This window comes from Podarcis liolepis (assembly GCF_965112155.1).
Source record: "Podarcis liolepis genome assembly, chromosome: 10".
Lineage (NCBI taxonomy): Eukaryota > Metazoa > Chordata > Lepidosauria > Squamata > Lacertidae > Podarcis > Podarcis liolepis.
This window is the reverse complement of record NC_139562.1, coordinates 26,344,814-26,368,371: the sequence shown is the minus strand read 5'-3', so window position 1 is coordinate 26,368,371 and position 23,558 is coordinate 26,344,814. Positions and strand designations below refer to the sequence as shown.

General features: G+C 41.2%; 2 protein-coding genes across 6 annotated transcripts in view; one reads left to right on the top strand and one right to left on the bottom strand.

Annotated features, from left to right (window-relative positions):
* Nucleotides 1–23,558, top strand: part of SYN3 (synapsin III) — a 175,397-nt gene that overhangs the window by 54,806 nt on the left and 97,033 nt on the right. The window lies entirely within an intron of this gene.
* Nucleotides 1–23,558, bottom strand: part of TIMP3 (TIMP metallopeptidase inhibitor 3) — a 47,566-nt gene that overhangs the window by 7,680 nt on the left and 16,328 nt on the right. For all 3 annotated transcript variants that reach the window (XR_014516362.1, XR_014516363.1, XM_083462246.1), the window contains exon 2: nucleotides 3,907–3,989. Coding sequence is in view for 1 of the 3 variants with exons in the window: in XM_083462246.1 (XP_083318372.1) it covers nucleotides 3,907–3,989 (83 nt within the window). In the remaining 2 variants the exon portion in view is untranslated. The remainder of the gene's footprint in view (nucleotides 1–3,906; nucleotides 3,990–23,558) is intronic.

Genomic DNA, 23,558 nt, shown 5'->3' with positions numbered 1-23,558 from the left:
ATAGTTACCGATAACTGGTTCTGGTTTGGGATAGTAATGTAAGGCATGCTGAAACTCCTTTTCAGAGATGGATGGGCATGTTTTGCTACCTTGTACAATGAACAAGGGCAGCCTGTGGAAACAAGGAAAGTCTCCTGAAAAGAAAGCTCTAATCATATCCTGCAGCTTTTATTAGTTCAGGGCAGAATCCTGTGGGATCTTTCGTAACCTGCACCCACTCCAACACAGGAGTAATTCTGAACAGACTGTTGATTTTGTCAAGCAGGCAACATTACTACTCTTAGAATCTTTCTGTCTCCACAGTCCTGTATTTTAGGAAATGAATGTTAGAGAACAAAGTATTAATGAGCATTGCCTGGTAGCGCCTGCTAGAACAGCACTAGTTCCCACTGACTCAGCATTCCATTAAGCAATCCTCCATTCCTGGGGATTAGGTGAGACTGTGCAGGAAAAATCTACGTACAAATCATGTGGTCCATCTCATTTTACAGTGGCCTTAAGACGGATGTCACGAGACAGAATGGTTGCTGCCACTTCATGAGTTTTAATTCATGGTTTAAATACTAACTGCTTTCCCTTACAGCTATAAAAACTTTCCTATCCTCTGCCTTAGAATGGGCTGGAGTGAAGATATTGGCAGCTGCATGTGCTGTGTGCCTTTCAAATTGAGTAGAGACGCCAACAGTGTCAGTAGTAATGCTGACCTCCTTTGTTGCACGGTCAGCTACAGTACTTTTGGACAATTCCCAGAACACGCTGCCTCTATATTCCCAAGCAATAACAAAACATCATGGACTGAAGCCATATCAGAAATATTCTCTTTAGTTCTCTTTAGTATGCAGTTGGGAAAGAAAATAATATTTCATAACACAAACTCAAAAGGTTTACTCATGCAACTGTACAGTTTACTGCAACTGTACAGTTTCAACATATAGTTAAATCATGGAATACATTGTAATGTAATGAGGTCCACCAACTGGGACAGCTTTACAAGAGGTTTAGATAAATTTATGTAGGATAAAGCTCACCATGAAATCTGTCAGGCCCAAATTGGAATCTACACTTATGTAGAGTCTAACAGCTAAATTTGTTAAAGCAACTATGCCACTGCTTTCATATTTTCTATTTGCTCAGTAAGGCTAAGTAGGTTGAAGTCAAGCATAGCCCAGTCTCCTATATTTATCAGCAAATCTCTGTGTTTGGGTGAGTATAAGTCATTGTGTCCTGTAGCCAGACAGTTGCAAAATGTCTCATTCTCACAACATCCTCCCTCTATTTCACAGTTTCACCACTGGATTCACCTGGCAGATTTTAGATTTGGCACAGGGATGTGTCCAAACCCTGGGGATCCAATCTGCTTACACCTTGTGGTGCTTTATATTACCAGATCAATCCCTGCTTTATAGGAATTCAGCACAGCCTACGTTTTAACACATGGGTTGGGCTGCCAAAACCTCTAGCTTGCTCCTATGTAGCCTGTACAAAAGTTATTGATGTCATTTGCCTCTACTCAAAGAAATGCAGACCCTAGCTGTTATCAACCACTGCCATAAACACAATACCCACAAGCGATTTGATTTTTTAAGAAAGAAAGACCAATAGAGCTACACAGCTTTAAATAAAGTAAGGGAAACTGAGATTTCAAGCAAAAATTCCACTCCAGGAAAGGAGGTGTGTCGAGGTTGGTTTTGGCAGCAAGTATAGTTTGCGATGGCTTTGGTGCTGTGCAGCTTTTATACTTAGCTGGATGATGCCTTATAAAGAGAATTACTGTTATTAGGAAGCAGGCAAGTGGTTGTTTTTCTAAACCATTGCTTTGTCTAATATGTTTCAGATTTCTGCAAGCACTGCCAGAGTCTCTGTTTGTTCCTTTTTTCTCCCTCTTCTAAAGATATTTTAACCAGTCTTATGACTGAGATGTTGCAGCCAAGAAAAACAAACCAGAGCAGATTTTTAACATTACATAACAAGAGGTCAGTTGGCAAAGGAATGTCCAGAGCAACAGGTTTAAGGAAAAGCTGCTCATGGCTAGAAAGTTCAGGAGAGAGCACAAGTGAAGGCAATGAGGCCGCTTTTATTTCTCCCCCCCTCCACAGTCAGCAGGCAAAATCTAACCAGGCTCAAAGGGTCCAAGAATTAGTTGCCCCTATATAATTATCAGATATGTCACTGCCTTGCTTAAGCTCACTCTGGGGGATGTGGGCATTTATTGGCACTGTCAGCTAAGAAAGCAGGAGATTTGGAGTTCAAGATCTTGAACTGATATTTCTTGTGGCAAAGTAACATGTGGGGGGGCAAGTCAGGTGGCTGTGTCAAGATGCACCTCCATTTCAAACAAATATCTTGAAATGAGTAAAAAAAGCCCTTGAGCTGCAATAGCCGCTTACCCGGTCCAAGGGTAGGCGGCACTTGCAACCCAGCAGCACAGCAGCTTCTTTCTCCCCCCAGACCCATGCAATGTTTGTTTCGGACATTGGTCCCTTTCCCTGTTTGCTGTGGTGCTCTCTGGGTTCCCACAAGACCCAGATTTGAATTTGCACTAATCCATGGCCACTTGGGGAGTGGGGCCAGGGAGTAGGCCTGGTTGCTGAAGTTTTCTCTCTGGTCTGCTCCCAGGGCGTTTAAATGGGCTGGTGCTGCTCTCAGTCAGAACAGGATGTGGGAAACCAAGGTTCAGCTCCTGCCTCAGCCTTGAAACTCACTGGGTGACCTTGGACCAGTCTCAGCCTCACCTACTTCACAGGATTGATGTGAGGATAAAATGGGGGGGGGGGACAACCTTGAGCTCCTTGGAGGAAGGTGGGATATAAATGGGATAACAATAATACTCACAACCGCCTCAACAGTAGTGACTCCCCAACTCTGGAATGTCCTCACCTCTCAGGTACAATCAAGCACCAACACTGATGGCATTTTGACAAAAGGTCACCAGGCATTTGATAAAGTTGTGTCCCTCACTTGGCTGATGCAGTTGTTTGTTTGTTTGTTTGTTTGTTTGTTTGTTTACATAGTTATAGCATACTGTTGGTTTTTACATTAAGTTGTATTGAAATGAAATATTGTTTTCTTGTAATTTAATGATGTTTCTTGTTCTGAGACTGGGTGAAGAATGAGTAACAGGCTATAAATAGTCTAAATAAATATTGGCTTGATCACACAACTGGTTTCCTACATAAAAAGGTGGCATGCATGAACTGTTTCCATGGTATGCCCTGGCTGCAGAGTGAAATTGTCTCTAAACTAGGTTGTCAGAGTGACAACTACCCCTCCTGCATAGGGAGCAGCAACCCACAACTGAGAGAAAGCCCAGAAGGCAAATAATATTCTGTTCTGTAACACCTGGAGTAGAATGGGAAGTTATTTCTAAGGACTGTCGCACATGCATGTGTTTTGAGTGTTTTCAGAGGCTGTGGGCCAAACTATTGTGAAACACTATTCCCACAATTAACAATAGCAGGTATGTGTTCATGGTTAGTGGGACTATTTGCACCAGGACCCACAGGGTAGGTAGGCTTTAACCCTTTGCTATCCCACTGAAGCCCCAAGCCAGATCCACCCACCCCTGGCCACACAAGCTATTTGCACTGGAAAAAGAGCTCCCATTCACACCAAAGGAAGATTTTATTCCAGTGCTAATAGGGTAAAATAAGTAGAAAAATATGCATTCTGAGAAGCAACACATTAAAAAGTACTGGGAAAATTTGCATGTTCTATAAAAAAAAATTAGCAAATTGATGCTAACAAATTTATGAGTTCACATTTATGAAAGTGGTTCAAAACTAGACCAATCCATTCATCCATAGTTAGCATATCATGGAGTTTCATGAGATCTATTCTCAGATAATGGCATTTCTACCACAATTTGAAATGTTTTACTGTCTCAATCCAGTATGATTGTGTACGTACCTTCATTTGTTTGACAGTATATTGCATGGTCCCAAAAGGTCCATCCTTCATAAGCTTCTTGCCCACTACCTTGGCTCGGATGACTGTAATGAAAAGAGAAGGGTTTATGAACAACGCTGGCACCAGGTCAATAGCATCTCTGGCCTCTAGTTCAGCACTGAAGACAGTATGTATCAACAAAACGTATCAACTGTCCCAGAGTTGTCTCATATTTATTTAATTTCTATGCAAACGTAGACTTTTAGCATAGTGGCACCAGTATTTTGGAACACTGTTCCTATTGAAATCGTACAGGCCCCTACAATTTAATATTTCATCAGCTTCTGAAAACATTTTTGTTTCACCAAGTATTTTTATGTAATTAATTTAATTCAGTGTTGGTCTTTTGTTCTGTATTTTATTATTTTATAATCTTACAATGTTTAAAAGATTTACAGAACACTGCCATGATATTTCCTTACAAGTTTGTGATTTAAAAATGTTCTTAGAAACAACCAACCAAAACTGTTTAATGAATAACATAAACTACAGGGCTGGGAAGATTCAATCTCTCTCTCTCTCTCTCTCTCTCTCTCTCTCTCTCTCTCTCTCTCTCTGTGTGTGTGTGTGTGTGTGTGTGTGTGTCCAAGGGCATAATTGTACTTTTGCTACATACATGTCAGATATCAAAGGAAATTTGAAAATTATCTTTAACAGCCAAGTTTCCAGGGTGTGGTTTTTACGATTACTTAGCTTACACTTGAAATAGAGAAAATTCCTAGCAGAAGTTTTCCCCTCTACTATGTGGCTATACTGTTCCATTGGTAGTGCTAGAGAGCCATACTCCCAGTAAATGGATATGCTAAGATGGACTCACCCCAAATACCATAGATGTCTTGAATCAGCATGTTTTCTTGATCCCTTCCCTCAACAGGTCTCGTCTGCCAAGCACCTTTAACAAGTTTCGTTCACAGACCAGTGAGAGGCAGACTTGACTCTGCTGATGAGATGGGATAGGAAACCATTTACTGCTGGAGAAGGGAGAGAATTTATTTCTGTACAAAAACAGGAAGATGACCCACTAAGGCCTGCTACTTTGAAATAACCGTGTTGACTTTTATCAAACAAATTGTATAAATTAAGATTTGTCACCTAATTTCACCTAAAGTCAGATTGAAAGGTTCCTTCTAAGCCAGGACATCTGAGGAGTTTTAGAGTTTCTAGACTAGTAGAATTTCTCAGAGAGGGATGCACATTCTGTAATTTCAAATTCCTTCTGCAAATACAGATAAGCCAAAGCCACAATATATATGCAAAGGTGAGAGCAGGATAGGGGCCAAATTAGACTGCTTCTCTGTAACTTTAATAAAGGGTAACAAAATGCTTTTACAATTTCTCCTTTCCTGTGAATATTATCTTCAGATTCCATCAGTCATGGGTGAATTGTACTGACCCAGATTTTAATTGTTCATAAATATTTACCCAAGGGAAGCAAGGAATATGATTAAAATTTGCTTTGGCTCAAATGCAGGCTTTTGACCTTTTCCTTTAAAAAGAGGGATAATGGTGAAGTTTATTTACTAAAGGAGACATTCACCCAATTGCCTAGGGCTTCTGTAAAGTCCACATACCTCTGAACATGACACAAATTCATTTTTCAGTGCCAAAGTGACTGTAAGCAATATATACACAGCCTAAAACAAAAGCCAAGCTTTTATATTTAATTTCATGACAGCTTTGAAGCAAAATAACCTGCCTTATGAAACAGCTACTGTCGTCTTTATTCTTCCTGACCTAAGAAATGAGTTTGCAGCATTATCTAGGAAATCAACTATGGCCCAATATGAATCCATAGCTAGATTCTGTGTGTCATGCTTGGGCATAGATGAGTCCCAGCATGGTGATGTTACCAACCCATAGTGCTGCTTGGAGGACTAGTTTTGTATTAAGTTTTCAGATTCTGATAGATTGGTCTGCTCTGCCAGCACCCAAGTTTTATCCCATGGAAGCACACATTTCAAGCACAATTCCATTTCTGTGGCAATCCTAGATTCAACTGCTGGTTACCCTCATCCCCGTCCTACAAACAAATGAAAACCAACATAGTGTTTCAATGTTATGCAATTCTATTGCTTTTACTCAGATCTGAAAAGAATGGAAGTTGGTTCAGAATGTGACCTGGGCTTTAGGAAAGTTTCTCTTTGGGACAATAATGTTTGTGCAGAGAGTGTAAATTTCAAAAGGCATATCCTGGTATTTACACAAGCCTTAGACTTTGTGTTCTGAGAGGTGCCAGGGATTCTCATGCCAAAAATGACAGAGACACAGAGATCAGCTTTCTTACAGATGAACAACAGCAGTATTTCCCTATGTCACCCATATTTTGCAGACTAGTCTTGCCTCAGTTCGAGATGTCAAACATGCTCTTTGTCTTTAAAAGTGGCAAAGAAAAGAAAGATTCTTGCAGGTGCAGCTATTTGGGTTTGTAGAAGAAGAGGAGGAGGGGGGAGAAATTGTGCCTGCCTAAATTTTCCCTTCTAGGTTACAGTAGAGCTAAGAAGTCTCACTTCTTATTGAATTCCGTAAAAACCTAACACACAAACACAGACACACCAATTAAATTAAAGAATGTAGCAGTGCAGGTAGGCTAAAGCAAGTTAAATAAGTACTGATTAATATGGGGCTCTTCCTTTGTTTCTTCTTCATTTAAGTGACTGCATAAATACTAGTGTGTAGTCTCCAAAAAATATGTTCATCCATCCCTGAAAGCAAGTCTAAACGTGATTTTGATCAGTCTGTTGCCAGAACTGGTCTTTTAAGGGTACCAAAATGGGACACAAGGGCATAATTGAGCAAGTAAATAAATCTTCCTAAATCCCACAGTGAAGCCACTAGTGCTGCTGAGCTGGTACAGAGGTGGCATAGAATGCTATGAAGGAAGAAGGTGCCACTGCCCCTGGCATTTCAATACTAAGTGCCTGGCACTCATGGGATCTCTGGTAGGAACCAAGGCTCATTGCCTCTGCTGCACCTGCTAGAAATGCAACTTGTTGATTTGTAAGGCCACAGCGAAAGGGTATTTTAAGAGGAGGTTGTAAATGGTCAGAGCTCTAATCCACAAACCACTTAATCCAGAATAATTCCATAGAAGTCACAGGAGCTATTCTTAACTAAGTGGTTACTTCGAAATGACTGCCTTGCATTTACACATAGTACTTAGGACACGAAAAATAAACTCTCTATACGTTTTTGGCAGATAGTTGTGCACATGCGGGCACAGTTTCTCTTGCAGAACCCATCACCTGCTATCGGGAGATATTTCAAAAATCCTTTGCTCACATACAGAAGTTTATTTCCAAAATATATTTACATAAGCCCTCTTCAAACCCCCTGCCCCACATCATTAACATGTGAGGAGGTAATGAGAATTCACCTGTTAGCTACAACCCAAGCACTGCAACACCCACTAGTCACTCACTGGCCATGAATTTGGTGGCAATGTGAAGGGGCCCATTGAGCAGATGTGCACAAGTTGGCCACCTCTACACAAGCAAGTGGCCAGAATTTCCTTGGAGGAGGAGTACACTCATCCAAGTTGCAAGTGTGTAGGTCTCTACACTACCACTGAAATTGTGACCTCTGAAGGGCATGTCTGGCTGCCACTAGGCAAGGACCACTTAATGTGTGATAGGATGTCTGAATAAGGCTTTTTTGAGTTCTTACGTAAAATCCAACAGCAATCAATGCATGCAAATGTATAGATTTATGTAAAATCGCAAAACTGACACGAGGCAGTAAATGCTTTAGACAGATCCACATAGCATGTGAGCCAGCAGTAGTCTGTTACTCGTGCATGGTGGTTCACTAAAGCCTCAAAGAATTTCCATTAGAGAGCCTGGGTGGTGCAGTGGTTAGAGGTTTGGGCTCGGACCTGGGAGAGCAGGGTTCAAATCCCTGCTCAGCCATAAAACTGAGGGCTAGTCACAGGCTCTCAGAGTTATTGTGAGGATATGCATGTTACATTGAGCTCCTTGGAAGAAAGGTGAGATATAAATGTAAAAAATAAATAAGAAAGAGCATACTGAATCAAATATAAGATCTGCTCTAACAACTCATTGGGTTCTGAATTTGCATTAACTTCTGTGTTTTCTGACTTTATTTGCAGTTAGTCACAGTTACCTCAAGAAAAAAAGAGAGGCTCCTAAATATTATTTCATCAACATACTGCATGCTAACCAGTAAAAAGACACCTTGAACACCCTTCTTAACTCTCTCATTTCCTCTGGAGTCCTATTACAGTCCTACTATTACTGATGGGAAATTTTATCCCACACAAGTGGACACCAAAATAGCAGCATATTTTTAAACCGCAGCCACTTTGAAGTGGTGCCTATGAAAACATTCTGTGAAGAATGTTTCTGAGTACTTTGGGGTTTCGGGTCGAGTCATTTTGTGGGATCAGAGCAGCTGACAAGGTCTCACGGATGATTTGTAATTACTTATGTAATATTAAATTGGATAGGCGTATAAATCTCAGATAAGATAAGCGTGGCAGCTATGCTTTGGTCCAAAAACAACCCCAACAGGCCAACTCTTAATAATAACTGATTGTCACTGAAAAATATGGTTGCAGTTATTTACATTGAAAATATACATTTTCCATATGCTTGGGCAGATATTTAAAAAAAGAAGTGTTTTGTTTTTTGTTGGAAATTAATAGTCCGCACACATTCACACACAAAAAAGGTTGACTGTCTCGGTCAACTCTCCAAGTCAGAGCTATGGGTGCCAAAAAGAAAGTACGTATATATCTTTGCAATTCTGCTTGCAATTTTAAAACAGCAGATAAATATCGTGATACTTTAGGCCTTGCATCTGATCTTTTACTGTGGGTTTTGCATTAGCAGCCAACATCTGCTGGGTTGTTGCCAATACACGTGCAGAGCTCAAGGCAGGCAGACATTCAATCTCTGCGTGCCTGGAGTTCGACATTTTTGGGCTAACCAATGAGATTTTATTTCTTCTCATTTCTTTCTTTCTTTCTTTCTTTCTTTCTTTCTTTCTTTCTTTCTTTCATTGCTTCCTCAAATCATACATAAAACAATTTCATATACAAAAACAATCCCATTTATTTAGCATGGTCTCTCCATTAACTTAGGGGAGGAGCAGGGGAGAAAAGGCTACATTGCCAGAACAGGTTGGAGAGACCTCTCCCACATACATACAGAAAGGACCCTTGGGGTAACAGGGTCTTTGCTGTGGGTGTTGAGGCTTCCATGCCCCACCTACCCAGAAATCACTTTCTCCATTAAATTGGATCAACTGTGGAGGTGTGCATGCATGGTGGTGTTGCTGTTGTTGTTTTTTAAAAAAGGTGAACTTTCAAGTACTACCCAGTTCCCATATTGTGTGATAAAGATGTAACAGTGCACATGACTGAAGACACACATACTTTTTATTGCACTTCAAATTGGTGTGCAGCATGGAATGGTTTTGCAAACAAGGGAGATACAGAGTTGTTTCTCATGGATGATAATTGCATTTGTGAAAAATACCAGTACAGGGATGTTTTGCAAACTAAAGGAGCTTAAGTGTGGATTGCTCCTAGGTGTGGTGCTAGGAAGTATTACATCTTCAGATATATTTGTATATCAAAGATTGGACCCTGATCAGCCCAACTTGGGAGCAGGAAGGTGAGAGGGAAGCTATGTTGCAGCTGTCTTGCAACTGGAATGGCGTTCTCTTATGACCCAACAAGTGTGGATTGCAATCTTTCCATATTTACTGATTTCTAACAGCTTTTGGGGGTAAGATTAGAGACATAACAAAAATGGCCCACAGGGAATACCATGTTGAGCTGACTCCATAGCTTGTGACTGTACAGAAAGAGCAGAGGGGAATTCTATTCTGACAGGAGAACAAGCCTCAATAGTTTATGAGAGAAGCAGAATGATGTTCAGTGACGGTTAGTATCATTTGCACAGCTGGGGAGGTGGATGTATTATTGCAAGTGACAGGGATTCTTTTGTTCAAAGTTGAATGGATAATGCCTTTAGCTGTCAGTAACACTAACTGCTCGATCCTGTGCATGGTGTGCACTGGCAGGAGGCAAAGCCAGCTGTGTTCTTGCCAGGCACATAATGTAACTTCTGCAGAGGAAGGTACAGGTGGAAGCCTTAAAAACCTACATAGGACTGAACTGCTCAGACCATACCATTTTTAAAGGCTCACCTAAGAAAAGGGTTGCAACTGAGCAACATTTTTGGATAGCACCGGCCCTGCCATTAGGCACAGTAAGGAAGCAGATTTCAGGTGTCCTGAAAGGACAGCAAATTGGTGGTTATTTAATTTGTTATCATTATATTTTACTGCCAGGGAAAGGGTGGAAATGGGGCTTCTAGGATTTACTGCCACAGGTGCCAAAATAACTTGGCTGGTCTTGGGTTTTAGACACCTTGGTTTTGGTGAGTGCAGATTATGGGTACCAGTTGTTGCTCCACCTCAACCAGCAAAACATCTGGGGCAAGCTCTGTTTTTAGAAGCACCTATGACCAGAGGTCATGAAAATCCACTGAAAAGTTCTCATATTTCTGAAGAATCAGTGTGGCTAAAGCACTGTTTTGGCCAGAAGAAATCCATTATAGTGATCATTCTGATAAGCCTTGTTCATCGGATGACAATTCGGTGCATGTGTATTCGGGCTCACCCTGATAGAGTCCCATAATGCCCAACAATAAGTATGGGAATCATCAGTGGGAAACAGGTGAACCTATTTTTCTGGGACACTCAGCTGTACATGCAGGAAATCATTCTCACTGATCCCTGCCCAAAATTGGTGAAAATTGTCACTAAGGGCCAAATTCTATGTGACTTTAATCACATAGTTTGCCACTGAGTGCAAGCTTTTATTTTTATCACTTGCAAGTACAGGGGGTCCAGTCCGGATGAGGACCCTGCTGTGCAAGCAGAAGGCTTTACCCTCAGTCCCCACCCCCTCTTGTGGTCTGGATTAGGGCCCCATGCCTCCAATTTGGTTTGAAAAAACAAGTACCCAGCTGGGGTTCTAATATGCGTGGTTGTGGTTGTTCTTTGTCTTCTTTAATTTATGTTTTCATTTTATTTAGTTTATCTATACTATTTCTAGGGAAAAAAATAAATACTTTTCTTTTAAAGAATCGGTGAACAGTTAAACACTCACTAGTTAACAAATGCCAAGGGGGTTTTTTTTAATACTCCCTACGGTTTTCATTAGAGATTCTAATGTGACCTCACTTCTGTAGCTAGAGATCTGTATCAGAAGTTCCTGAAATGCATGGTTTTATAAAAGCTGTATTTATATTAAATTAAACCTCTAGATGTTTGGACTATAGCTCCTGTCATCCATGGTTTAGAGAAACTGCATTTATGTTAAATTAACTGTTAAAAAACTTTTAACAGCTTTTAAAAAAAACAGATGGGAGGTGGCTGATGGGAGATGTGGTGGCCATCAATATACCCTGTGGTAGAGAATCGTGTAGTGTAATAGTGGGCTGTGTAAACTAGTACTTGCTCTTGTCTGTCTTCCCTATTGGCCTTTTCCACACCAAGTATACTTTTAGGGAATATAATGGGTTAGGAAGCAAGGTATTATCAAAGCACTTGCATACTGGAATAGAATTATATTGCAATAGATTGTTGATAAATGAAGATGGAGAGAGTTGTATCCAACACTGTGTGAGAGGACTCTTGCTTGTGCAACACCATTTCCCCTTCCTTTCCTCCCTCATGCCCGCCCCCAAATCTCCTCCAGAGTATTTCCCAACACCCTGGAGCAAATTTTGAGGTGTGCAGAGCAGGAGAAGAAGCAGAAACTCTGTTTTGCACATGGAAGTCTGTTGCACAAACAGAACCACAGCATTGGGAATATAGCTCAAAAATTCTCTGTATGTCAACCTTTCTTTTAGTAGCTGTGTACTCTTGTGTGCCCCTATATTTGTCTGTTGTGCTAAGAGAATATTGGGAGGGGGGACTTGGATTGGGAAAAGTACTGTATTATGGGGAAAGGGTTAAAGACCCTGTCCTCTGCTGCCACTGTTTATAACCCTTTTTAAGTTAAACAAAAAACATATTGAGACCTAATTGTGAAGGTCCTGCATGATTTATCTTATATTGTAACTTTTATTTTATTTAGAGCCTTCATAGTACACCTTTCATACAAAGGTCCCAGGGCAGAAAATACATATTTGTTAAAACAAAAATTGGCAGCATAAAACTAAAGCAAAAAACAACTGGTTTTAGCTGGTGCTAAAAAAAAGAGAGACTGATCTGATCCATAATAATGATTTCACATAAGCAGGTTCTAGATGCAGTTAAATCATTGTGTGAACTCATCCACCCAGTGAGTTCTTCAATGGAGCTCCCCATAACAGCCTGCTAAATTAAGGCTTTAATTTCTGCATGCAGCTTGGTTTGTGCCTGAAAGAAGGGTATTTGCTGTGAATGCTTTGTGGCACACAGGTGGCAGGAAGCAGAAAAACCAGGCTAAGACAAATGAGAGAGGACTTATCGTAAGCTGTATAAAAGCTTTCCTCCATTCTACAGGGAACAGAGAATACTCAGAACCTATTTGAGAGAACAGCACATAGGAGGCAGCTACCTGGGCCATAAAATTAAAGCATATGTTGTTAGCCAGAGCATGTGTATTCCAAGTATCCTGAACTAACTATGGATTTAACCAGAACAGTATGAAAAGGAGCATGATTTGGGCAGAATGAAAGGAAAGCGTCCAAGTACGATGGATGGGAAGACAGACTCAAACAAAAATGTGTTGTGTATGGTGGGAAGAATCTAGATAACTGGCATACTGAGTTGGCAGTGTTTTTTTTAAAAAAAACAAAAACCAGAGGGAAGGCTGTCAGTTCCAAAAGTTGCCTCTCTGCACTTGTGATATTACATTTTCCTATTTGGACTTTGCCAGGAAATGCATTAAAAAACATGCTTCTTCATAAAGTTTGAAGTGTCAAACAAGGGGAAGGGCTACAGCTCTTGGCCTTCATCAAAGATGAAAAACATGTTTGTGATGAGGTTCATAAAGTGGGCAGGCGAAACCTCTGGGTAAAGAGATTATGATGTACCGGAAGAAGATAAGATTCATAGGGTATACTGTATGGCTGGAACTACCATGGCTAGAACCAGGAACCTTGTAACAGTCCCTTGTAATTGAGTCACAAATCTCAAGGTTGGAGCATCTCCCCAAGCAGTGGGGTATTCTCAGATTTTGGACTGGCCACACCCAGACTAGCCACAGGACCCTCCCAGACAGGAAGGTTTCCTATTTGGGGTACAACTTCACATAAGAAGCAGCTGTTTTCTCAGTGGTATATTCTTGTGTATTGCCACCCAGGGCTCCTTCTAGAGGCAGGTGTGGGACATAAGGTCAATAAATAATATTTTAGTGTGCTCTTCAGGTCCAACTGTCTTCTGAGTGCTGCCAGCCCAGTCTTGCCCTGATGCAGGATACAAAATCAAGCCAGCGCCTCTTACAACAAATAACCTACGTTGTTATGATTTGGTCAAAACTTAGACTTATCCTTTCAACAGACAGAGCTAAATTTAAATATGCGGGGATATGTGTGGTGGTTTCTCCTCAATGTGTACATTTTTGACATGCATGGACATCTTAGTTTAAGGCAGCTTTCAAACAAGTGATCCTCTGTATGCGCTTCATTATGATACAGGACAATGATAATATTTAGTATGTGCTTCCACCTGTGTACAGTGGTACCTCGGGTTAAGTACTTAATTCCTTCCGGAGGTCCATACTTAACCTGAAACTGTTCTTAATGTGAAGCACCACTTTAGTTAATGGGCCTCCTGCTTCCGCACCGCCGGAGCACGATTTCTGTTCTCATCCTGAAGCAAAGTTCTTAACCTGGGTTAGCGGAGGCTGTAACCTGAGGAAGCGTATGTAACCTGAGGTACCACTGTATTTGAATCAGTTTCATGTCAATGTGACCCACTGTTCTATTGGATCCTATCCATTTACCACATATCAGTAAATTCATTGCCTCTTTTTACACAGATAACAGTCTCTTCTTCATTCCTTCCATTTCTTTGCACATCAAAGTGCCCCCCTTCTTTACTGGGAAGGAAAAAAACAGCAAAGAGACGGGATTCGGCCTGATGTACACGATGCATATTCTCACACATCCATTGACTTGTTGCAAGGCACCCACATACCTAAGTGTTTCATTTCAAGAGCCAATAGGAAGACCAATTAAGGCCAACAAAAACCATATGCCGTTTCAATGAAATGAGCTGGTGCACTGAGAACTTACTACTGTGGGATCACTTATTGACTTCCTGAAACGTGCATCTGGTATTGATTGTTACCCAAGCCATCCAGTGAGCCATTATATGGCAAACAAATTGGAGCATATAAACAAAGATTGCTTCTTCTTCTTTTCAATGAAGTGTAATTTGGAAGGAAAAGTGTGCAGAAAGGGTAACATGTTCCATGTCCGTTATTTAAGTAAAATACCACATTGCCCCTCTGACCATAAACTATAGGCTAAACATCAAAGCAACAGGCAAGGCAGTAAAGAGTGTGTAGGGTAATGATGCCGCAAGAAGGTATTTAACTACTTAAGAGGCATCACTTTTTCCTTATAGAAGAATTACAGGTTTATTATAACATGCAGAGCAAGTAAGACAAAACTTTCATTTTAACAAACCAGTATTTAAATTGCAGGGTGCTGGGTTTTGAATAGTGTTCTAAATACCAGTTATTCCCTGTCTCATTGGCTCTCTTTATAGGAAACCTGTAATTCTCTCATATAAACTGTTGATTTCCTCTGCTTACTTCCGTTCCCAAACTTATAATACCACCTGCAGTCCTACCATATGCCTAGATCTAAATGGATAGGTATCTAAGTAAAGGTTCTGCATCAGCTCACTGGGAGTGAATTTCCCACAAAACCCAACAAACCGGGCCATCTTCTTGACCTTTCCAGTATGACCTTTTCCAAGAGAAAGTGTCAGAGTCCCAAGCTCCGAGTAGTTCTTCACTGGCATGTCAGAGGGCCATCTCTCCTTTCTCCAAAACCTCACCCCACTGGGAAGAGTGCCAGGATTTCTGGAAGGAGACTAGACTTTACTGATCACATGTTTTGCACACATTTTTGCACGTAGCATCTACAGCGGTTAGCCGAAGAGGTGTTTGGAAACATGTAAGGACTTCAGGGGGATTGGGTGGGCCCCACAAATTCCTTCCTGCATATTAGAAAACCTGCCCAAGTTGATAGATTAAGCAGCTGTCCAAGCCATAAGGAACACATACATATATATATATCTTTAACTAGAACACAACTTATGCACACCCTGCTCTGCATTTTCTATTTGCATGGGACCTGAGAATAGGCTGGCACTTAAACATGCTGTGGGCTTATCTAGATGGTTACGAACCCTGTCCTACCACACTTTCACCTAAATACTAAATTTACAGAACTAACAAGTAGATTATTATACTGTCATCATACAAAGTGGTCTGGCTGCAAGAGGAAAACAACATGTTTGGTCTCACTTCTTAAACCAGAAATGGGGAACCTGTGGCCTGCCAAATGTTGATAGACTCCTTCCGTCATCCCTGACCATTGGCCATGCTGGCTGGGCTAATGGGAGTTGGAATTCAACAACATCAGGCAGGCCATAGGTTACCCATTCCTGTTTTAAATGAACAGACAGAGAGTAATAACCATTATGTACTCCAGCACTGGAAAGGGAGAGTGCACATGCTTTGCAACTTTAAATAGTTATTGGCTTCAGACGTCACTTCAAACATCCTTGTGCCAGTACATTCCTATCTGGTGGTTATTGTTTTACAACAAATGGAATTAACTGGACACACCAAAGCTTACAAGCTTAAAGAGGGCCGTGTGCAATGACCTTTTGATGGACTCTTGTTGCTTTTGCTATAAATTTATCCTGATTTCTAATACCTATTTGTCAAGCTTTTATCCTGATTTCTGTGCATCCCACACATTCTAAACTGCAAAAGTCCAGTCCTTCTTTTAAAGTAGAATTGTTGCTCACACCATACATTTAAAGCACACCACTTCTCCCAAAGAATCCTGGGAACAGTAGTTTTTAAAGAGTGCTGAGAATTTAGCTCTGTGGCGGGTAAACTACAGTCCCCAGAATTCTTTGGGGGAAGTGATGTGCTTTAAATGTATGGTGTGCTCTAGGGCAACAATGCCCTTTAATCAGTTTTAATTGTGAAAACCTAAGGTTCTGTTATGAGCTTGAATCCCTCCTGTCAAATACTGACAGTCAGGAGGCCCCTTTATTCCATTAGGAAGCTGTGCATTCTTGGCTCCAGTGAGAAATGCCCCTTACATTGCTAAAAGAAAATAATCTTTACATAGCACGTAAGACTGTCTCTGAGTCTTGGTGGATGAGAATGCAGGTTACAAGGATCATTAACTTTTCCAAAACAGGGAAACCTTCTAGGTGCATTTCCTGAATGTCTGCACATCTGGGTAATTATTACCAGAGAATCCGCTTGACAGGCAGAAAGTTTGAATTTTCAGAACACCCAGACTGTGAATCACCACACGCCTACTAAAATGCATCCCTACCAATTGACGACATGACAATCTGGGCTCAAGATAAAGATATCAGCTGACCATTTTTGGTCCTGGATAAAATGTTTGTCACAAGCCCTGTGACTCATATTGTGACATGCCACCAGTCTTGGTACTTCCGTGTGTGCAAAGTCCTTTCATGTTGCTTCAGAGATGACCTTCTCAGTGGTGGCACCTATCTGTGGAACTCTCCCTGCAGAGGGTTAGCCTGTGACTAAATCATGTATCTTTCTTTTTAATCTACTTTCAGCTCTAATAGATGCTGTTGTTTCTTCTTAAGCTGTACTGCTGGTTTACACACACATCTTTCCCATTTACTTTAGCTCAACCCCCTGCTAGAGCATCCCTAGCAGGTAGCAGCATTTCAGCCTCTGTCTAAAGACCTTCAATTCCTCCTGTCTTTACAAATGACCATTTCAGCTGGTGCTGGTCCTTTGCCAGTCCCCAACTATCCCTGTACAAACCAGTTGGGAGTAGCAAGTGAATCACTGAGTATAGGGTGGCCATGTGTCCCACTTTGCAGAGGCCAGCCCAAATAAGAAGGGAGAGCAACAGGGACCTTGAAGTTGCCCATGAAAACTAAGTCAGCATAAGGGTCAGCTAGTCAGTCTTGGTCTGCTATGGCCTGATATCTTTCAATTTCAATTCTAGTAATTATTTCTAAATTTGCATCTATACATATATATTAGCATTTGCACATTTCCTCCCCCCCCCCCATGTTTGTCCTCTTTTTGTGATGCTAAACTGGCAACTCTAAATTAGTTGTGCAGGCTAGATTCTGTAGGTATATGGAGTGAGGAACTATCTCTTTTCCCAAGAACATGCATTCCCCCCCCCTTCTAGTTGTCCACTAATGTGCTGAACTAAAGGTTGCCACATAGCTACATCCTCAGTGTGCAGAATTGGTTTGTTTGCTGCTTGTTTGCTGCAATTTGCTATGCAGAATGTGTGTGTGTTTTACCAGTTCTTACAAAACGTCTCAGAACAAGTCGGTATTCCCGTTTTGTAGAACCCAGGTCAATTTACAGCAAAGATTTATGATCAGCTGTTCACCATTAAAAATTAAAAATAAATCAAAGTTAAATACCAGCTAAAACAAATGACAGCCAACAGAGCAGAATGGGTCCCTAATATATATCTCAGGCGTCTTTTAGCTGAGTAGTTGCGAGTTCTCAAAGATGCATGCTGAATCAGACATAGTGCAAATTCACGTATGGGGTCATTCCTTTAAAATATATGTGACTTCTTCCCCATCTCATCCCTTTCATGGAGTTTAAAGGGATCTGTTCCCAGAAATGCATTAATGTGCACATCACATCTAATGTGGCACACACATTAATTTTACCCCTCTTTGGATATGCATAACAGAGCGTGCACGTGCGCACACGCACACAAAAAAAGTAAAGTAAGACTTGGCCCTTGCAGTCTTCCCATGGAAACCAGTAAAGGTTGCCCTGCAGCTGTGCCCTCCAGAGCACCCTCCCTTCCAAGGCTGAAGTATAACTATAGGGTGAAGAGGAAGGCGGAATTTTAATTAACCTATTAACAAAAATAAAAAGCTGGCTAAGCCATTGCGCAGCGACTCTTTCACTCCTACTCAGCCAGGGGTCATGGTCGTGGCGCTCAGGCACCTTCCAGGGCACGGGAAAAGTTTCCCGGTTGCATTCACATACCGTGCACAGCATAAAGGGGTGTGTGTTGTGGGGAGGGGGGGATCAGAGTTCCAGTTAATTAGCAATATGATCAGACAGCGAAACAGACAGCTGAGCAGTTCAGGAAGTCATCAAGGTCATTGCCGAGTGATGACAATACCTGCACCCAGGCTCAACAAGCGTGCCAAGGCAATGGAAAATAGCCCCAGGGCTTGGGCAACAACCCAGGTTAAAGGCAGTTTGGATAGCTATGAAAGAGTATCTAGGTGAGTTGCCTTACCTACATAACCCCATGGATTTTTCTTACTGTACTCTCCAACTTCCTTGATGTAGCTGATAAGCTGCCACCACAAGGACCTTAGAAAACCTCAGTCACCCAAGAAATAGAAGTCTGAGTGTAACTGTGTGTCACTAAGACAGGCCAAAACATAAGAGCTAATATTGCTGGATTTTCCTCATTGCTGGCAAGGTTCCTATACTGATAATCACAAGACACATCAGGTTTCTACTTTTATTTTCTGTTTGGCAGAGCTCCTGTGCATCTTAACAGCTGTGTAAGAAAAGCAGAAATTTAGCAGATAAAGCTTTTCTATTGCTATATCTGCATGTCAGGGAAAATTTCACCAGCTTATTTCTCCACCACCACGCCATTTATCATACAGGTGTATATGGGTGGGTGGGAGAGGCTGGCAAGCCTAATGGCAGGCAGAAATCCAACAGGTGCAGCTTGTGTCGGCATAGACACTGAGTGATAGGGAAGCTTTAGCTGCTGAATGTCTGGTTAACATGCACATTTTAAAAGCAGAAAAAAGGCAAACAGAAAGTTCGCAATGCTGAACAGAACTCACTGTTAACCAAGAGATGGTACTTGACTGATCAGAAAAAAGATTTACACAAGAAATGCAAATACTTCATTTTTTTACTTCAATCCTAGTCAATTTGGGCTATGACACTGACTGGAGGAGTTCTGCAAGAAAAATGTTGGCAACTGAGAGCAAACACTACTGTCTTAAACCCTGTGTTAAAGTTCTAGTAATCATGAGCCAACACTCCTGTACTAAAAAAGTCTAGCTTATCCCCAAGTGGTGGTGACTTCAACATGTTTAAAATGTTAATGGGGGGTAATTTACATCTGGTTATAGTTACAAAGGTCTGCCTGGTAGAGCAGAGTGAATTCAGTTTATGAGAAGATTTGAGTAAGTAACATTGAATAAGATCCTTTCATATATTGTTGGGAAATATGATCCCTGAACATGCGACTTGTGTCATGGGACACTGGCATTGGGGCCAGAACAGAGCTGCTTTCACTTGCAGTGTGCCCAATACAGCAAAATACATTGAGGATCAGACTGCCTGCATTTTTCCAAGCGCTGAGGCCCTCAAAAGCTAAAAACAAAATAGTTTCCATAAATAAACACAGAGGGCAGAAAAATAATGATACTCCTGCCCCATACAAACCTCAAAAACTGGTGCAGAAACTAAGATACATTCATAAAGTGCCTTTTAAAATGAAAAGTGGCATTTGGAGAGGATAGCATCATTTAATAGGGTAAAAAGGAGAACTTGGCAGTGTTAATTTCAAAAAGACAGACTGGGAAGGAATAAAATGTACTGCACAGAGCACACACGTGCAAGCATGTATGTATGAGAGAGTAAATAAAACAGCATGTGTAAGCCCCTCATGCAGTATTGCAATTTCCCAACCCTGAATGGCGGATATCTTCAGAAACTCCTTCTGCCTTTATTATTTATTTAGAGTTTTGGCTGTTTCCATTTGCCAATTGCTTGCTTTTGGAATTCCGTCCCCCAGCCTACCCCACCCCACAAAACACACATGTGTTGTGCTCAGGCCCATACTATAGCATATGGTGTTGTTGGGTCCATCCGTCCCCTGCCCCCCATTTCTGAGGTTTATAAATTGTCATTCCTGCACATGTGCATCTGTCTCTTGATAATAAAAATGGTTTGCAGGAAAAGAGGTTAAAAGAGCACAAGAAGACTACAGGTAGTTTGGTTCTTATGAAAATTGTGGTGCTTCAGCATGAAGGGTTAAACTATAGCACAAAGATGCCAGAAATGCTGCAGGAATGCAGATAGTTTGGTACAGAAAGGCTCAAATATTCAAAGAATGTCATTATCATAAGACATACCCTATACCGCACCTTCATAAAATTCCAAATCAGGATTTGAATGATGGAACTACAGGATTTGATCCAGAATACCAGTGGTAACAAGTATTCAAAGATGGGCATGACTAACTATGCTCACCTATGCATGTCCACTCAAAAGTAAGTCCCATTATGTTCTGTGGAACGTAACTACAAGTTAAGTGTGTAAAGAATTGCAGCCTAAACTATTATTACCTGCACAATACTGTACATGTCAGATTCAGATTTTTCCGTAATAGTAACAAATGCCAATGAACCCTATTTTTATATAATCCCAGGGCTTTTTTTTCAGGTGGAACAAATGCCAATGAACCCTATTTTTATATAATCCCAGGGCTTTTTTCAGGTGGAACTCACAGGAACTCAGTTCCAGCACCTCTCCAGTGGGTGCCATTGCCATTCTAAGAGAACGAAAAAGGTGTTCGTGGTGTGCTCTGGCACCTCTTTTTGTAGAAAAACAGCACTGCCTAACTCCAACCTTTTACAACAGTGGAATCCCTGTATAATAATGTATTGGATCACCACAGGTGCTTAATTTCTAAAAGGAGAGATAGAGAGGCTTCTACCTGTCTGGACACCTAGATCAGGAATGGGGAACATGTGGCCCTCCTGATGCTGTAATAATAATAATAATAATAATAATAATAATAATAATAATAATAATTTATTTATACCCTGCCCATCTGGCTGGGTCTCCCCAGCCACCCTGGGTGGCTTCCAACAAAGTATTAAAATACAGTGGTCTGTTAAACATTAAAAGCTTCCCTAAACAGGGCTGCCTTCAGATGTCTTCTAAAAGTCTGGTAGTTGTTCTTCTCTTTGACATCTGGTGGGAGGGCGTTACGCAGGGTGGGTGCCGCTACCAAGAAGGCCCTCTGCCTGGTTCCCTGTCACTTGGCTTCTTGCAGTGAGGGAACCGCCAGAAGGCCCTCGGCGCTGGACCTCAGTGTCCAGGTAGAACAATGGGGTGGAGACGCTCCTTAGACTGCAACTCCCTTCAGCCCCCATTAGCAAGGCCCATAGACAGCTATGGTGGGAGCTGTAGTCAAACAACACCTAGAGGGCTACAGGTTCCTCATCCTTGCCTTAGATAGCTAGGATGTGGTAGGGGTTATTTCATAAGGTGAGAAATGCTTTTTTTGCATATACTCAGCAGCATATTCCTCTTCATTAATAAACATGTTCCAGTTCTAGGTCTGAGCCCTGGAACCGAAAATGATTTTGGGGGTTAGTTTATCATGGCTATCTGTCCTATTTCTCAGCCCTCTATTTGAAATACTGCCTCATCAAAGTCTGATTTAAGGAGAGCAGAGTGAGCAGGCATATGTCACCTCATCAGTCTTCCCCACTACAGTGAAATATATTTATTAGGGTTGCCATAAAGTAAAATGTCAGGGAAAGTACAGACATATGGCTATCCCCTTGTGTTCTCAATTTTCGCCACCCTAAATTTGGTTCTGCCATTGAGGCTAAGCAGATCTGCTTGAATGAGAGGCAGCTGTAAGCATCTGAAAGATACTTAAGGCACTTTGCAACATAAGAGTCAAAGAGAAATGTCTCCTCCCTATTTGCAGGCTTCAAATCTATCTAAACACATGAAGGAGAGCGATGGAATAAAGGAACACAGTGGAGGTAGAGATACATTGAATCAAAAATTGAGTGGGAGAATAGGATGTTTTTGAAGAAAATAGTGGGAGAAATTGGGCTATGGTAGAATTTGAGGCAGGGTGCTCTGAGCTCCTTGGCTATAGATGCCCACATTTTTATTAGTCCCTGCTGCCATGCACCTCGACCTGCAGCCACTGGCAAAGGATGAGAAGGCATTTCACCATGTCATAAAAAGCTCTCCTTGCTGATTTCTGCAAATTAAACAGCTGTTTAAAAGCACAAGGGACAACCAGGAAAGTCTTCTAGAGGAAGAGAGGGGCATAAATAAAATGAATTAATTAATGTGTCCAATTATAATTAAATGAATTATAGAGGACAGGCTGGAAATATTCACCATGCAGCTCCTCATTGATGTGGGGAGACAAGGCATTCCTCATTTATAGCTTACCTTCCAGACTATAGTGTGCAGAAGGAAGCAGGCATATCAGGAATATCCCAGAGGAAGGAACCTATCTATTTGGGTGTGTTTTTTCTGACTACCACACCATTCCCATCCAGACATACACACAGGTGCTGTCTGCTAGTGCTATTAATACCGTGCTTGAAATGGTCCGTGGAAGGACCTAAATGAGGCATCTGAATGGCCCCAGACAGACTCTGTCACCAAGTATTTACTGAGTATTGTCAAAGTGTTAGACTGCTGTTTTGCAAAATGAAAGGAATGCACTGATTTTGAGAACACATCTGACCCTGAAAGGCAGGCTGTGTGCGTACATGCTGGTGCTTTATGTTGTGCAGGGTTCCCAAAAGTGCTGACGTATCTTGCTTTCTGAGCATTCTGCTAAGCTTCAGAAAATTCATTTGACAATAAACAAAATAAACACTGTTTCCACAGTGCTGGAAATAATTTAGTTTCCAGCAAAGCTGACCAGGAAAAAAATCAGCTTCACTCTTGGGGTTTAACCCTAACCCACCCCTGGCCAAAAATGCAATTTGCAAGTGGGTAGCTGTGTTGATTCTGTGTTGTTGCAAAACCATCAAAGAATCTTGTACCTTAAACATTTAACAAGTTTGTTATGGTATAAATTTTTATGGACTAGATTTCACTTCATCAGAAATATATGTGCTATCCTCAGTTGCAGGTATTTGAATGGAGGTATATCTAAACGTCAAAAAGAGAGAAATGAAATGCAAAAAGTATAATGACAATGACAATTATGTAATAGACAGGAAGCAGACAGTGCAACAGATGCAGATGCCTACTCTGTCTCCAAATCTACTATGGAATTACAATTTATCAAGTTCAGTTCTTTTCATTGAGGTCTGAACAGAATCAATGGTTTGCTGTCCCACTACAGATGTCAATTTCAACATTACTAAATTGATTGTATTACCACCTACCAGCACTGTTATGAATTTATTTTCCATATGTTCAAGCTTTCATTGAATTAGCACTGGCTCTGCTTTTTAAAATCCCCTTGCCCTGCCATGTATGTGCACTTGCAGTTGCAGCTAAGGATAACACTTAATGCATCTGATGTAGTACATAAAAGCTTATGCCATAGCAAATTTATTACTCTTTAAATTTCTCGCCACTGATCTTCTCATCTTTGCCCTAAAAGAAA